At 47.5% G+C, this 17,685-nt stretch overlaps 1 protein-coding gene and 1 long non-coding RNA gene across 7 annotated transcripts in view; one reads left to right on the top strand and one right to left on the bottom strand.

The window, feature by feature from the left end:
• Positions 1-17,685, bottom strand: part of LOC128879873 (nephrin-like) — a 347,536-nt gene that overhangs the window by 210,073 nt on the left and 119,778 nt on the right. For all 5 annotated transcript variants that reach the window (XM_054129420.1, XM_054129422.1, XM_054129421.1 and 2 more), the window contains one exon: positions 8,125-8,254. In XM_054129420.1, coding sequence (XP_053985395.1) covers positions 8,125-8,254 — 130 coding nt within the window. The remainder of the gene's footprint in view (positions 1-8,124; positions 8,255-17,685) is intronic.
• Positions 1-17,685, top strand: part of LOC128879880 (uncharacterized) — a 73,403-nt gene that overhangs the window by 42,344 nt on the left and 13,374 nt on the right. Inside the window, exon 2 of one of the 2 annotated variants that reach the window (XR_008457713.1) lies at positions 4,510-4,621. This is a non-coding gene — a long non-coding RNA (uncharacterized LOC128879880). Of the gene's footprint in view, positions 1-4,509; positions 6,059-17,685 lie in introns of both variants that reach the window. The other variant, XR_008457714.1, reaches the window with a different exon arrangement.

Here is a 17,685-nt window from a genome sequence, read left to right as displayed (position 1 = left end):
TACATCTGCAGCTCAAAACCCCGAAGAAGTGAAATAAATTCGCAGGATCGCGACGAGTCCAAGCGTCCAAGGAAGAAAGTTGAAACGAGAAAAAGTTTCTTGGTAGCGAGACGGAGTAAGGGTGGAAGCGAAACGCTGGCCACACGCGATCCCCGTAACGCGATCGTTAAACGGTAAAGATGGAGTGGTGGGCAAACAGAGTGAAATTTCTAGCGAGGATCGTTCTTCGCGCTGGTGGGGCAGGCTAGCTACGAATCGGTTAGCAAAGGTCGAATGGTCGACGGAGGGCTTCCGCTGAAACCGGACCGTTGATCTTGGGGATTCGCCCCTGGATTACGTGCCGGGTCGAAACTGGTCGGGCGATCTTCCTCGCCTAGGTCTTGGCCCCGGATTCGTAGGTCGGAACCTATTGCTTCGCGGAGAACTCCATTCGAAAATCTCGATCGGAAACTAGGCGAATCCTACGCCGCTCCCGAAACGGCCCCGTAACCGAACGTAACTTCCAACCCCTTCGTTTTCGCATGAATCCGCGCCTGACCCCTCGGGGAATTTAGCAGTGAGGCTCCTCGAAAATTGATAACACTTTTGCCACAATTTTGTGTCGAAATAGGATTACTGAGGTTAATTGTAGCGATGAATTTGTTTGCTCTTTCTTTCAAAAATTTTAAATATATAGTAGACTCTTTTTTAAAAAAAAAGAGAAACTACTAAATATTTGAATCTCTGATTTATACGTCCTAATGTATTAATTTTAATTCTTCAAATCACGACAAATCTATTCAAAATTCCTCGTGTAAAACTTGATTCCTATTATTTCACTGAAAATCTGGACCGAGCGCCCTTTGAAATTTTACAGCAGGCCGTCGTCACCTGCGGTGGCGGTGTTTCGATTAGGGATCAAGGGACCACCCCGTGGTCGAAAATTTTATTCCATGACGTCCAGCGTCGAGGTCACAGCTGTCGAATCGCAGAAATAGAGTCGACCGAAGACAGACCATAAACTCCACGACACTCGAGCTTTTTCTTTATCGTTCGCGTCGTGGTCCCAGTGGTCGCGTCAAGCATTATCCGCGCTGAAATTCGATCAACAATACTAGACGACGGGGTGGAGGGTGGTTTGCAGGTTTGCGCTGCGTTCGCACAATAATTTGTACTTGACCAGAGAGTCGGGGTTTGCGCGTTTACAGAGATTTAATCATTATCGTACCAATGTAACCGGATCTAATCAGATTTATAGTTAACACGCATAAATCTGATTAATTGTAATTACCGTAATTATCGGCGACCCCTCCCCCCTTACTCCCCTGTGGTTCATACGCGTATAAATCACTCGCGAGCGTTACGCCGCGGCGGGTTCGGCTTCGCGACGCGATCGAACAATGAAACGTCGCCCCGCGGTCAACACCGGAAACGCAATGTCGAGACCCCCGATTCTCCCCTTGGTAACCCTCGATGCGCACCTGAAATTCGCCAACAGCAACAAGCGAAAACCTCCTTTGTGTGCGCTGGCCGGCCTGGAAATCGAATTCCGTTATTTTCTAAAATTTGATTCGAGACTACCAGCGATTCGCGGCAGCTGAGTTTATGTACCAAATGAGAACAATCGAGCCTACCCACCCCCTCGAGCGGCAACTTTTTTTTCAGCGGAAAAATCGCAACGTTTTCAACGACCAGACTGATCGATCGTTAAACCTCGAGGTGTGGTCTGGTGACCATCTGGAATATCCCTGTTTAAACAGGGTTAGCATGATTGTTTTTTTTTTTTTTTGTTTTTGAGACGGTCATTCAAATAACGGCCGTTCGTTCGATTAAAAAATTCATTCGATAAGCGAACGTTCTGTGCCACAATGAGTTGACGCATTATTTGAACACCTCTTGATGTGGGAAAATGTATCCAATTTTTTGAGTTTCAGTGATTGATTTATTTAGTGGCACGTCCTTTGTCGCCCATGTCGATATTTCACTCTTAAAAAATACCACCGAAAACAGCTTTCAAAACGCGGATACGTTTTATCTAGATAGAACCGCCGGTCGCGTCGCATTAAATCGTCCGACTCTCTACACTTGAAAAAAATATTTCCTGTTAGTTTGGAAAAATTGGACCTTGCATATTTTATTTTCTCGTTTATCGCGGACTAGCGTAGAAATTTATTGCCGCTCGGATAGCGTGAATCGTTTTTTGAAATACGACCAGTCGATTAAACAATTACGTAGAATCCAGCGGCGTGTTCGTCAAAAATTTTGTACGTTATTTCGATTTTTATTACTCGGAAAGTAATTGGGAATTTTGAGATTCTCTCTTTCCTAAAGTAAGTCAGCAACACGAACTTATAGGATGACCTAATACAATTCTGTTCCTGGAGTGGTTAAATTGTAATGGTCGTTGGAAGATGGTATGAAGGCACCCTTGTATCGACTAGTGATGTTTCCCCAATGAGTTAGGAAGGGAGTTTATCGAGTGGAATCGCGTTGTCGTCGTTAACGGTGAACTACGAGTGGAAAACGCGTCCGCGTTCGGATTAACCCTGGAGATCAGTGGTTTCCACGGAGCCTATACTTCAGCGGGATCGAGAGCTCGGTTAGACGCCCGGGGGCAAACGGGGTCAGGAAGGTGGTCCCGGGTCAAGATGCCGATTAGGATCTCCAGGGGTCACCTTGCGAAGTCCGACCTAGCTCTATATACCTGCCTCATAAATTATGTCCGTTTAAACACATAGTTCCCCTATGAAGTAACTATTCCAGGATCGATTATGGTGGGGTTTAGCCTGCTCTGAAGAAGGATCAACCCTTTAATTGCATTCTCTGGAACCCTAATTATAATACGAAAACTCAGTTTTCCTAGACTTCCAAAGCAAGCAAACTCTGTTCTCAACAATTTCGTCGGAAGATTTCCTTGTTCTTTTATTGTTTCAATTAACCGTATTACCCACAGTACTGCCTTAACATTTAGACAAACCCAAAGCTCGCGAGAACAAAGACACTGGAAGAGTCGACAACTCTGTCTAATAAAAGCGATTCTCGAACTAGATGTGATTCTCTGCTGTTTCCGTTACGCGCGTTCTGGGATTCGTTTCCGTCCCCCTGGATTCATCCCTTTCTTTAAAACGCTGACTCGCATTTACATGGTAGTTTTGATAGAAGAAAGAGGGATATCTTAACGTTTGGTAATAGCGCCAACTGTCTGTACCGGGACAATTTCGTGGACGCCGCAGTCACCGTCAGCACTTTATTGCGTCCAGTGCGTCAGCTTCCAAGCGCGTAAACCCTGATGGTTCGAATAATCTTTGTTCTATAAAATTGTCCAAATTTTTCTAGACAGAAAATTTATTTTCTTTCCAAGCAGAGGCATTATTATTTCATTTGAAACATTTTTGGAATCGCAAGCAACGCGATATAGTGAGAAAACAGATATCATCATTAATTCGACGGCTAACATTTATTCGAACAAAGGTTCCAAGCCGTGATAGCCGCCGTAAGCTATAAGAGGGGACACATAATGAATGTTTGATAACAGGACGCGACGAAAAGCGGCAGTAGGATCGCGCGTGTGTCGTTTACAAGGACAGGGGTTGCCAAGAGGGCAGGTCGTGTGTTCAGCTACGAGCATAGTTCGCATACCGACCCTTCCTCGCATGGTATGTTATAATTAGTGCGCCAACGAGCACACGCAACATTGATATGTCCGCGAGCTTCCGAATACTTCCCTAATGAGATGGCTTCGTAAACAACGGGATAAGTATTCGCGAGTCTATTCAACCTGGCCCCCACCCATCCTTTTCCCAACCTACACCGAAAATATTCGATCGTCGGCGCTGAAATTGCCCCGGAAAATCACGGCGTGTTGATACCTTTTTGATAGAGTTAATTACAGGTTAGTTAGACACAAGTGCATCCACTAAACGTGGTACAATTAATCATTGTCAATTTTCAACTTCTCTTTTCAAATATGCTAGCCTTGGTAGTCTTTCTAGATTCGCAAAATCGTATTCCTCAAAAGCTCGTTTACGGAAACTTTATTCCACGCTTCCTGCATATTTTCCCGCGAAGGTTTCCCTAGTCGCGCCGCGCTGCGTATCCCGCAGGAAATTGCTTGTCCAGTCGGCTTCCCAGCGAATCGAATCAGCCCTTTGATCTCCAACTGCTAACGCTGTAAATAACCCCCGCGGTGGCGGGATTTGCATCCAGAAATCCGATTATTATGACGCGTTTCGAATTTTCATAAATACGCAATTAACGTGACGAAACGGGAGCGCCGCCGCCGGCGCTCAATCGGCCTGTCCGCTTTTGAATTCAAATCCTGCGCGTGGACTATTAATTTTAACAAACTCGGTTGCATACGAACCCCGCGACTTGTTCCCTCCTGTAGATTTTGAGTCTCTATTCGACTAATTTTTAATAAAGTGGATAGAAATTTGAAACGGAGAAAAATAAACAACTTCGTAAGTGTAACAAAAGTACTTTTTTATTTCAATTAGATATATATTCTAACAAAAATTCTTTCTTTTCCAGGTGAACGCGATTGAAGAAGTTTTGGAAACCACTTGGCTGGAGATAGGCGAGGCAACGACGAAAGTGTGAACGACGCGATGATCCCGAAGGAAGCGTCGAGAGACGAATAAAGGTCGGACTACAGCGCGCCGAGAGAGACTCGTAGACCCGTTCTTATCATAGTAATCGTTACTTTGAATGGCTTACGAACTGGTAACGCGCGGAAAAACCCGCTCGGTGTCGCTTCGTACGTGTCGATGGCGCGATTTCATTTAAAGGGACTCGCATAAGGCTCTGAAATCCCCCATTACCAATACCCGAGGTATGGGTTGAGGATTCTCGACTTCAATTTTACAGAATGGGGACATCTGTTGAAAATTATAATTCGATCAACAAGAAACAGAGTCCTCCGTTTGGTAACTGTCGCGCGGTTACTTCCACTCTCTCGTCTTTGAGGTTGCCAACGTCATCATCGCGTCTAATCGAGTCGTTTTGCCTACGGCACGGAATCTTGGATGATTTATCGATAATCGTGGCAATCTTGCTCCCTAGTTTTTCAATTGGCGCCAATACCACGGACGGAGGACGTCAATTAATCACGCGGCCCGTTGAAGTATGCGCACACAACGATTCCATCCGAGTTTCCGACGGTGCAGTTACGTTGATACGCGAACAACACCTAGGCGTCGCAACGGTTATCAATTATTCGCCGATAAAGCTGCCAGAATCTCGAAAGCAAGCCGCCTCCCTCGTACCCGCGTCGCGGTATCCCTTCAGCCGCCGATTGAAATTTATCGACACGCTATAATTACGTGCCAGGAAGTTGATTGTGCGTCGCTGCGATCCTCATTAGGCGTGTACGCTCAACCGCTATAGAGGACCCTGACGGACGCGACGTTGCAGTTGTCTCGGTGAACCTCGATGACACGTATAGGTGACTGCCATCGACAGCGATTAAACGATCGACTTCAGCCTTTTCACTGGTGGGATGTATGGATTCACACTTTTCATTGTCAGGTTCACAGCTTGATACACCACGTGTAGCATATTTCACAGTGGATGGAGCTAAACGGATCGATTCAATTGTCCTTACAAAAGTTCAGAACAAAAATTCTTACAAAAAGCGGAGAAAGAGAAATCTTGGAACGAAACTAGTTTGAATTAAATTTTCGAAAGTTGTCGAGAACCAGGAAGAGGTACGGAGAGATCGAGCAGTGAATTCGTAGCCACGCTATAACTCGCGACAACGTTGATCGCGCTTGACTGTTTCAAACGCAACCGCAACCTTCGTCGGGGAACCATCAAAACATCGTAAATATTGATTCAGCCATGCGCGTAATGGAATACGGATGAACAAACTGCAAGGAAAAACAGCAGCCGTGCTATGGCAACACTATACACGGGGTGTCGCCTGAATAAAGTCAGGAATAAACAAGGAAAAACCTCCATAGTAAAATTTGATTAAGAGACGCGTGGTCTTCCTAACTCAAGCATCAACCAGTGTCATAAACGTGGATGTGCAAGCAGCACTGCTTTGAAGTTCTCTAGCTTCTTTCTCGATATATCCAAGGTGAGATTTTCCCATTTAACCTGACACTACCCTCAGCCGTATAGATGAAACTTCCCTCGAGGATAAGGTTTAAAGACAGACGCTCCATTAATCGTCAAGAAACAGTTCTCTTCCCGCGTGCGTTCGGAATAGTAGCGGTAGTATTGAAAAATGATCGCCATCGGATCTCGCGGCCGACGGAGCACTAGCCCGTGCAAGTTTAATTGCGAAACTTCGCCAAACTATCGCGAATTACGAAAAATATCGAAAAACCGTGGTAATATCGCGCTGTCCGTCCAGGCTGGGGCCATTCTATTTTTATCCGCCGTTTGTTGGCGTGGCTATTCGGCGGACAGGAAGCAGCGCATGTACGTACGCGGGAACAGGAAAAGAGCCCGGGACAGGACGAGGAGGGCTGGTGGAAAGGGCAAAGGCCACAGGGCAGAAGTACATGCGTGCGATATAGCTGAGCCGGGGATAAGCGTTTTCGAGTTTTATTTGCTCGCCGTCGGGGAACGCAATGTTTGTCTTCCGTGCACGGATATCTCGTTGAAAGTATCGAAGGGTTTCAAAATACGGATTAATCGTGGGTTACGTGGTGGGCTTATTTGCTGATGCTACGTCCGCGACGGGAATGAAAATGGGAAACGTGTTTCCGCGACACAACGCGGTAAAGGATAAAACGCAGCGTTGGATTTCATGGATATACGCGGAAGAATCGGGTCTGCCGCTGTTTGCGTTCCTTCGACTCGAGTGGCGCACTTCAAACCGGTGCCACGGCTGCGACAGATCACTGACGCAAGCTGGAAAGTTTTCTAATCATCGTTCGGTGTTTCTCAGGCGTTTCACTCTTGCGAAGTCATAATAAAGCTTTTAGTTTACCGGCGAGGCACTAAGTACTTGGTCCTTTTTGATCCATCGTGTTCCATGGTCTAAAGGCGCTTTATTTATGCGAAATTTGATCGCGAGAACTCCTCGAAAGAGCGCCGGCTTTAATTGCGCCGACCCGATAGAAATTATCGCGCGAGAGAGCCACCAGTGTCCAATTTAAATCGGTCCGCTCCGAAGTTCCCGGAGAAAAATCATAACGAGTAATCGGCCGTGATAATTGTCAATTAAGGGGATTCGTGTCTCGTAGGGATTGAATTTCATAAGAAATAGCTTTCAGGATGGGCTTTTGCCGTGCGGCTTGAGCTCACTGTTTCATCATCTCGCGGAGCGAAAAATTATTCCGAACGATGTAGCGCTATATTTAAATTCAGACGGCCGATTTGCAGGTTCATTAAGGGAAATTACGGTGGCGCGATCGAGCGAAATAATTGTCAATTAAAACGTTTCGCGCCCGCATCGATCCGTCCGCGCGAACGGAACACAGTTGGACCGATTAGTGAAAAATTATATTCTCGGAACGGAATCGTATTTTCAACCCTACATTCTCGCCCCTAACGGCATTTTTTTATGCGACCACGGTTTATTTCAGCGAAACTTTGGATCTTTTGGAATGTATCAATTGGCCGACTTTGCTGGTCAGCCGCGGGAAAAGTTTGCTGGAAATTTGGTCGGTGGGTAAAGGAAAAACGTGGCCTTCGCGAGGAGAATCCCTTTACGATTGCCTTTTGCGGTGCGTTATTACGGCCAACTCGGGAACGGCGAAACATCGCGGGCCACGTCCAGCGAAACGGAATGCAGAAAGGAATTTCGAGTTCGAGTGGCGAGGGCCAACTGGCCAGCGAACAGTGACGCGCATTTAATAACGCCGACTGGCCTGTATTCCGCGTGTCATGGCGCGCCACTGGCTCCTGTAACGTGGAAAAGAGCGCGATGCACCGACCGCAGTTTACTGCATATTAGTCGTGGAAGTTACGAATTCCTTGCACGCCAACCGTTTCCCCAACCAACGAGGAATCGAAGCCTACAACGAGCAAGTCTGCACAGATTCCTATCGCTGGGTAAATATAATTTGAAACTGTCTCTTTTCAAAGAATGGATTTTTAGTTTCTGTATTTGGAAGACGTTTCTTCCAACAGACCTGAACAGTTCTCGATGGCTATCTTTTGGCAGTCCTAACGATAAAACGAGTTACTCACGTGTAAAGGGGCACTCCAGCCTCGTCTTTGAACCAGAAAACCATGTGCAGGGTGTCCTCTCCCGGCGGAGTGATGTCGCATGGCAATTCCGCTGGCTTTCCCTCCACGACGCTGATATTCACCAACGGAACTGCAAGCAAAACATCGATACTTAATATAAATTTAATCGCTTTTCTAACAAGGATTCCTTTTCAGGAATGTTTTCGACCATCAAATGGCCCTTGCTCGGCAAACATGTATCATGGAACAAATAGTTTGCAACGCATGCAGTTTCTAGCCGAGCGTTAAAGCCCCGACCACCGACTGTTTACGTTCGATGCAATCAGACGTATGTTCGTACATACGCGCAACACAGCAGTTCAAAGATTTGAAGTAGATCAACGTGTGCACTGTCCACAAACGCGTGGCTCCGGATGGTTTCAACTCAGGAATCTATCGAATGTACACCAAATGATGTTCAACAAGCCTGCTTGGTTGATGTTTTAGAGACAAAATTGAAGGTACTTTTGCTACCCTCGCCTCTCCTGCTAAAAGTATCAAAGAAATCCTTGCTTTACATGGGGATTGTGGGGAGGACGCTTGTTTATCGAGAAATAACGGGCAAGCCTTTGGTGAGGTTACGACGAGGAGATGCAGCGAAATGGCCAGAATACCCGGGCGGAGTTCCTCGATGCCGGAAATCCAGATATTACGATGCGGACACAATCGAAAGAGGACGATCCTCGGCAGCGATATGTAAAGCGCACTCGTCCCTGGATTAAGAGATCCGCTTATGAAATTCGGTTCCGGCGGGATGCCGTAAACCAGCCGCAGCATCGTGCTTGCGGAAGACGATCCCCCTTGAGCGGGTAAGTGGAAAGCTCCGGGGTCTGATATCGCACGGAAAAGGGCAATTCCTTTGGGAATTTCCGGTAGGCTATTCCGAAGAAACGAGTTTCCATTCGATTCGGTCCGCCGCCTTCGTTTTCTCCGCGCTGGACGACCGAAACAAGAATCGAAGCTGCGATCGCCCGCGTCGGGAGATTTCGTTGAGACTACTTTTTTGTCGCTGATCTATCCGAACCGAAACATCCTCGCGTCTCGCCTCGGCGAACCCGGAATCTTCGACCTTGTTTATCCAGAAACGCCCCCAATTTCTGACCATACACGAACAATGCATGTCTCTTTGTTCGTGGAACCTTGGCGAACGTTGGCACATGTGCCTTCGGTCACACCCTGCCACCAGCAAGACACCATTCGTCATTGCAAACGTATTCGTAACGCGGTACGTCTTCCCCATGTTAATCTGTGGCAGAGATAGAGCAATGTCGGGGGTATTTGCAACCCGCAGCCCCGCAACGACGCTCGACAGATAGCTCTGGATCACCGCCGTGAAGATTTCTCGCGAAAATCCGAGCCGCTGCTCGGGCAGCGCGAAAGAGACAAGCGCGGGGTTTAGCATACGCTTCGTATTTATTTCGCGGCTGAACCGACCGCGTCGGATATAAATATCGCTTAAGGGCGACTCTTTATCATATAAACGCCCCATGGTAACGGCGCTCATTTGAATTCGCGGTTTTTGCCATGTCGTAACGGGCTCGAGCGACGCGCAACAAGCAGTTACTTTACCCTGGTGGCTGACGGCTGTTTGGTGGCTTGTACGGCAACGGTTCTTACTTCCAGCGGGGAAACAGAAACAACCCCCGTCGGGAAGATATTCTTTCCCGGGATTCGTTATAATTTCATGCCAGTATTTCGTTGGTTAGCCGACAATTTAATGTTTACTTTTTACCGAGGGCCCGGCTGCTGGAATTTTTCATAACCGTCGCGCCTCCTTCCCTTGGAACTCGCGTAATCGGATTAGTCCCGCGCTGCTGGCATCGCCGCCTCCGGCGCTACGAAATTAACTAAAAAACTACACGGCTTAGCCAAACGACCGCGAAATTAATGACGGCCCACGGCGGGATCCCCGACGACAGACGACGGACGTTAACGACCTCACCTTCAAATATTCTCTGCCGTCACTCCTCCTAGGTCGAAAAATCTGTTTAAAGGCCTTTGTTTCGTGTATTCTCAAGTATAAACAAAAATTTAATAATTCCAATAATAACATCAGGCACGATGCGCTACTGTAGTGGCTTTTGCGGATGTCATCTTTCTAAACAGGGTGTCTCTAAATATATGTATCATATCTTTAAGAAAAATTATAATTTAATCATCAGGAACTTCATTTAGTAGACTTGAAAATATGCAAATCAAACGCCTATAAGCAGATTTCTCGTTAATTTCATTATTCAGTCAGAAATGATTCTCAAAGTCACCGTAGGTCCTCCAACATGGGGTTCTCTCTCTACCAAAGTCGTAACCGGAGAACGCCTCTGGCAGCAGCGATTTTCCACGAGAGCAATAGAGAGTCCAGGTTCGCTCTGTCGATATTACTTATGTAGGCGGCGTTTCCGCGCGGCTGGACACGAAAGCGACCTCGGTCGCGGCCATCGATCAGCCGCGAGCAGCGCGCGCGTGTCCGCGTGTAGTTTAAATACCATGGAAGCCTTGAAAGCCGTTTCGATTAATGGAATTCCGCAACACGTCCGCAATTAACCCTCAAAGACCCGAGGCGCTGCTCGAATCGTCCGGTGGCGCGCTAATGGCGGACTCGGGGGGCCCGCGTCGCATTCGAAACGCATTTAATGAATTCGTTATCGACCGGAATCAACGTTTGCCTTCGCGTCACGGACGCCAAGCGAAGACGACGACGCGACCACACCCGCGAATTTGCATTCACAAAATTTTCGAGGGCCCTCTAAAAATCAACGCACGACCTCCTAAGACTTAATTCGCGTCGCAGCCGACTGATCGTTAGCCCAGGTTATTCGGATATTTTTGGTGGCGTTTTCTCGAAGGAGATATCTTTTTTTGAGCTAAACATTTTGGTAGAAATTTATATTCCAATATCAATATTCGAATAGCAAAAGAAAACGAGAACTGCTCGAGTCTGGTCCCACTCGGGCACACGACGCACGATGCTCGCATATTTCTTGTTCCTACACAATAGTGCGCTTATTACATCGGCAACAATTTCATCGAACATTCCGCTCAAGTTCAGCAAATTTCGGAAAGATACACGTTGAACGTACGTTCCACGGGCTTGATTAAAATGAAACGTTTCCATATTGTCGGCCGTAGCGAAACTTTCGATGCAAACTTGCAGCATCCCCTTCGCTACGGTTATGCACGTTGGTAATGATGGGCGTCGTTAAGCCAGACGGTATTCTCGGAGCATGAAAATATTATAAAGACGGGGGATAAGACAGCTTCGAAGCGCGCGCCAAAGTCGTCGTTACGCCCCCGATGCGACGGCGTAAGAGCCACGCGATCTAGTCTGCTGGAGCATCGAGTCACGTCGGTTTCCAGTAAAGGAACGATCAGAATCGTTGGATCGATCCAGATCGCGATCAATCCGCGTCATCGAGGATGATTTATGAAAATACTTGGTTTCGCTGTCGTGTCGCGGTGATCAACGACACGACACAGTTTTGGATGAGTTCAACCCGAGAAGTTTGACGGCAGACGCGACGGAGTTCGACGTCTACGGCGAACTTTCATCTTTTTTTTTCTCCCCCGTGACTCTGGAAACTTTTTCTCAATCTTCAGCGTGCCACGTGCGTCACTAGACCTTAATGGAAAAGAAGACACTCGAAGAATCTTGAGAAACAGAGAGCATAAGGTTGTCTACGGATTTTTCCTACAGACGTCTTCTAATTCAAGAAAAAAGGAGAGTGCTTTATTTGATGTGTGCTAAATTTAAGAAAAATAGTCTTGGATTTGACTACCTGTATATACCCATATTACTTGGAGTGCAAAGGGCTAATAAACAAATGAATATCGACCAGCTACGACTCGCATCCGAGCTACACACCTCAAACATACTAGAACAAAAAGATCGGACGAGTAGCTCGAGAGACCATCCTCCAGCAAAGATGTGGAGTGGTCGTCGCGACGTCGAAGGGATAATGGGGTACGGAGCAAACGTCGCGATCGTCGGTGCTCGAGGTGGAGCCTTGTTCGCAAATTAACTCGAGCAGGAAGATCGGCTGTTAGTCGCCGTTATGGCGGCAATTCGCACGGTCGGATGAATGCGCGACAGAACGTGCAAAGAGACTCACCCATCCCTCTCCCGGAAAAGGGGAAAGGATAAGACAGGAGCGAACAGCGAACCCGTTATTTACGGAGAGTCGAGTGTACTCGGTGCCCCCTTCCGTCGTTCCGGCAAGTTTCCCGTGGAAGGTCTCCCCAAGTTGGCCGACCGTTTTGCTCTCGCGCTAAGCGTATCAGCGGCGCCCATTGTCTGCGCTCATTGTCACCCTTCGTCCGCTCCGCGTCTACTCGGCGCGGCCGTGTTAACTCGAGGGGTCTCGCCCAGCGAATTACAAGTCGCGTTAATCGGTTCCTTAGTTTCTTGCAGGTGTCCTTCCCCCTGTAACGCGAGATACGGCCACGGACCCGTGCAAGACCTAGGATCGCTCCGTGAAACTGGATCTCACGCCAAAAAAGGCATCGCGTTACCTTGAATGCCGCCCTTCGGAGTTCTTGAAGTATCATGGTTGTTTCGCTACCTTAGGGCACTCTCAGACTCTTTGGGAGGGTGATTTATTTAACTCTTCATCCTGTTGCACTTCAATAGACATACACTTCAATTTCTTCGATAGACATAGAGGGTATATTTATGGGATTTACTGTATATTCTCTGTTAACCGTTCGAGTGGTATGGATGCATCTCTGATGCTCGGCCTCCCAAAGAAAATATTACTCCAATAATTATAGCCCAACCGAGTATAGCAAACATCCTTTTTCACCCACTTCCGCATCGAAAATCTCTACTCCAGACGGTCCCGTTTCGCAGACTATCATCGAGTCTAGCGACCCGCCGGCAGTTCCCATTACTCCGAGCGTAACTCCCTCGTATTTTTGAATGGGGGTGCGCTCGCCCGATCGATTTGCCTCGTTGTAAAAGCACGACGAAGGAGAAGACGGTAGGAGCGATGGATTCATAAACTGCGCCGACGATGCAGTCTTTGTCGCCGATTCCGTTGAATCTCCCACGGAATCAGGCGCAGAATTTCGCGTTGTTTCAGCAGTCGAAACCTCCTGGAAGGCGAAGAGAGCGGATAAGGGGGAACGGGTGCACGAAACGGACGACGAAGGCGGCGGCGAGGACTTACGCTTTATTGCGTATTTACATATTTTCGCCGAATCCCTCCGACGTTTCATAAAATTCAACATCTTTACAAGGGTCGGCGCGATGGCGCTCCCAGAACGCTTCGTCGACACTTTATGCCTTTGAATTTCCGCGACAAAGATTCCCCCTGTCCCCACCCTTTCAGCAGTTCGTCTCGGAGCATAAGTCGTTCGCGTTCTCCTTATTTTCCGTGCGGATCGTTTGAACGAAGCGACGAAGTTCCGTTGCACGAAAAAACGAAGACGCTCCAAGGGAGCTCGGTGAATTTAAATTTCATCGGTGTCCCTTCCGAGTAAATCGTGGTTCGCGATTGCTATTGTAAGCAGCCACCGGCTCCTAAGCGAGATTTCGCCTCGCGACGCTCGTCTCCGAGATTTCTGGTCGGTCTTAGCCGGCTGAAGTCGTTTTCGAGGGTATTGCACGGTTAGAGACGCTCGCCTCCTCTAAGACCGTCACATTTCACCTCCCACCTTTCTTCTCTATATTATGCATTCTTTGGGACTCGGAATTTCCTCGGCGAAAGTTAATAAAGCAGGAGGAATTTTGTTCCGGCGCGATTGGAGCTCTGGTTGAGAAGTTACGAGCACGTACAGCGAGTCGTCGCTAAAGGTCGCGCGGTAGGCATGTAATAGCAAGGTCCTCGCGACAGTTATCGAACAAATTTTCGCTAAAAAATGTTTTGACACCGATTTATATCTATCTAGCAAAGAATCCTTAAAGTGACGCGTACTTTTGAAACTCCGGAAGGTCACGCACCCTATAGCATAAACCCATCACTCAGTTTTATCGAAATGGACGTCTACTACCGACTTTCATCCCGTAAGGAACGGATCAGAGATTCCCAGTTCGCAACGGGCCCTAGGTTGCTCCAGAAAGTCGAACCGCATAAAATTAATTAGGACGTTTACGAGCTTTCCCGGTTTGAACGCCGCTTCTATCGAGATGAGGGGCCCGTAAAGTTCGACGAGCGGCTAAATTAACCGTCTGAAAAGCATTTCGAGTTCTGCTCGGGCGAGCCTGGAAAAAATAATAGCAGCTCGCAACCGATGTCGCCCCGAATGAAACGTTAACCTCTTTTCCAGCGAATTTTCGAATCGCCGTAAAAGTTTCATTCGGTTGGCGGTAATAGTTGCTCGAATTATGGCGATATCCCGTCAGGCGATATCCTCGAGGCTCGCGTAATCGCGAGAGGAATTCCAGTTGCTGGCGGCCAGGCTAATTGAGAGCTGGTCTCCGGAGAGTAGAACGAATCGTTTAACACGTTGACTGCCAGACTAATACTCTTTGAAAACTATTGTGATTGAGTTTTGTTTCAAGACCACTGGAAACTATTTTATAACGTTATTGAAGTTTAAGAATTTCATTCAAATTTATTTTCTTTGATACTTAACATTCAGAATTAATTTTGTTTGTTCTTCAGTGAAAAGCCCTGTATATGTGTGACGCAGCGATCGACGTGTTGACTTATATCACTTCCTTGTCCCTCGAGATATCCCCTCTCTTCACAGGAATCGGTAGCGCGTTTATACCGTAACGACGTCGTCTCGAAATTATTAATAGGTGCCTTAATCCGTTGGGACCGCCGTTGTTGTCCGCGACTTGCCCCTCTCCGCGACGTCTAGTGGGCGCGAGAGGAGCGACGAGATGCTCGCGACGCGTCAGTCTGATTTCCGAAGGGGTGAGAACACACGTGCGAGGCTCAGGAAGTACCATAGTGGTGTTAGGCTTGCGTATAGTGGAAGTAGGCAGAGAGTGAGACATTCTGATTCAGATGGACTGTGGTATAGGTTGATCAAAGAAGGGATTTTCAATAATATTTTTATAGGGTAGTACTGTCTTTTAGGTATACTGACATACATTATATTTTATCTAGTGTACCGATTCTATTGAAATTTCGTATAGACATCCTCGATAGAGTTATCTAGTGATTGTGATGCTTGATTTGGTGGTACAGTGTCAACCCCTAAAATATCTAAATAAACGTTCCTCGTAGTTTTCGTCGAGAAAGTCCTAAATACCGCGAAAATTTACGGCGAGGTTGAGGTGTATCGAATATTAACGCTTGCACGTACACCGCTTAGACGACGCGAGGAGTCTCTCGCGCTAAACAGGAAGGCTCCGTAATCGCGTTGTAAACAAGGACGCTCCGCTCCGGAGTTTTGTTATCGAGTCATTGTTTGGCCAGAGGATAGAGGACGAGGTAAATTCCAAGCCAAATTCCGCAAGCGCTACTTCCGAATATTCTTAGCTTGTTTGCATTTCGCGGAAGCTTCCATCCGAGAGGGGTTGCGCAAAATACGCCATTACGCAGCCCGCTCCGTTGAACTTGGAATAGACATTTATTATCCTATTTAACGTTGCGAGCGATCGATGCCTCGACTCGAGAAGTTCCTCGAGGTTCCAACGCTTTGTACGCGTGCACTCGCTTCTGCTCTCTTTGTTGCCCGCCGCAAACACACGCTTGTGTACCGATAATTTCCGAATCTATTTGCTCTATGGATTAATCGCTGCTTTCATCGGATCGATAGATCAAACAGGCGGTATCCATCGTTATTATTTATATAAATAGAACACATTTTCGTCTGTTTGCGGTGCAGTTAGATCGACTGCGATTAAAGTGGCCGTGTGATCTAGGCTTTCTCTAGGATCAAGGCATTTCTCGAGACGCGAGAGTGACATTGTTACATTGAAAACCTCATACATCGTTTATATAGAACAGTCCAAGCGTTGCACGCATCGATAGTATCGCACCTGGTCGATGGAATACTATTAGTTTCTCGTTCTCCGCGACTCGCGAAGGTCGACTTTCCAAAGGCTAAGATCTCGGCGGAGGTTTCTCAGTGGCCCGTCAGCAGGACGTTAAAGCGTGTCTCGCGACACGACGTAACGTTGGATCTCGCAGGGTCGCAGCAGCGTGGATATCCGACGTCGGTGTTACAGGCTGTGCAGTTGCTGTTGCATTGTGCAAAGCCGGCGCCCGGCCGCGAGACACTGAGTTACGAGCCACGGAAGGGAGGTCGCGACCACTTCCGGTTGTAATGCAGTTTGCGCAACAATGGGAGCCACAATAGGCCAAGGGAGCCCACGTAACGGCGCTCTCCCTTCGGAGACGTTGGCCTTTGACCGAGGATCAAAGCGTTGCTCCCTCTCGAACGTCCGAGCCCGCATTATCCTGCCTAGCCGCAATCCTTTAAGGGACGAATCCGATCACCCCGGATTTCCTGTGTAATGAAATTTCCTGTCATACTGCAAATGTCTCTGAACATTCTGCGGCGACCAGCCAGTCCAGCGCCACCGAATCGCAAGTTTCTACTTTCAGCTCTCGTCAAAAGACGGAATTCCTAGAAGCCCAGCGAGTAATCAGATATGAGTGAAATATCGCGAGCTTTACCAGAACCACGACAGACTTTGGAAGCGCCATTCCTCGAGGAGTAAGATCGAAAATACTGTGCGAATACTGTAACCCTATCGTAATTTTCTTCTAAAGTAGCATCTCGATTTCCCAATCTCTAACTACATATGTAGTCTTCTCATCCAGTTTGCCGATGCATACCCCTTCGATGGAATTGTTCGCTCCTGTGACGCGTGTTTACCCTTGCAACGAAGCGCGCTGAGTCGCGAGGTTTCGCAAATGGCGTGAACAATCGCGTTAAAATGGACTCTGGCAAACACTGCCAGACCCGAAGCAATTTCGAATGGAATTTTCGTTTTCCCCCAGGGGGTGGGAATGCGACTGATCTGTTTGCGTTGCCGCGACCTTATCGACTTCATGTTTTGCCCGCAATTATGACGAATCCGTTTCGACCAACGCTGGCCCCAGTCTGACGAACTTTTGTCCAAATTTCGGACCACCGCAAATGGGTCGCAGTGGAGGCACGAAGTTCCACGCGAGTTCTTCGAATATTCGCAAGGGCGATCATTCGAACACAGGCGGAGTTCCAGGATCAGAATTTCAAACGAGATCCGTGTTTAAAGTACGCTTAATCAACGTACCTTCGCGAAAAGTTCGATCGTTCCCCGTTAACGAACGTATTAAGGCGCCTTTTTTCCATCGGGATCGTTTCCTCTATTGCCACGGACAGAGAAATAGTCGATTCGGCCCCACCTTCCCACTGGCGTAGTAAGCAGTTCCTTCTAGTCACAGCAAATATCGATATTCAGCGTATTATTTCAGTGAATCACAGTAAAATACTTTGTTGTCAATGTATTGCATTCGGTTAAAAATTAGATTCAAGGAATTAATTAACCCTTCGCACTCGGATGTCCCCTATGTGGGGACATCGAAGTCTAACAAATTTTGTTAGTGAAACCACTGCAAGCATAAAGGGTTTATGCCTAATATT

This window comes from Hylaeus volcanicus, chromosome 7 (genome assembly GCF_026283585.1).
Source record: "Hylaeus volcanicus isolate JK05 chromosome 7, UHH_iyHylVolc1.0_haploid, whole genome shotgun sequence".
Lineage (NCBI taxonomy): Eukaryota > Metazoa > Arthropoda > Insecta > Hymenoptera > Colletidae > Hylaeus > Hylaeus volcanicus.
Note: the sequence above shows the minus strand (reverse complement) of the source record. Positions and strands in the feature narration are given on the sequence as shown.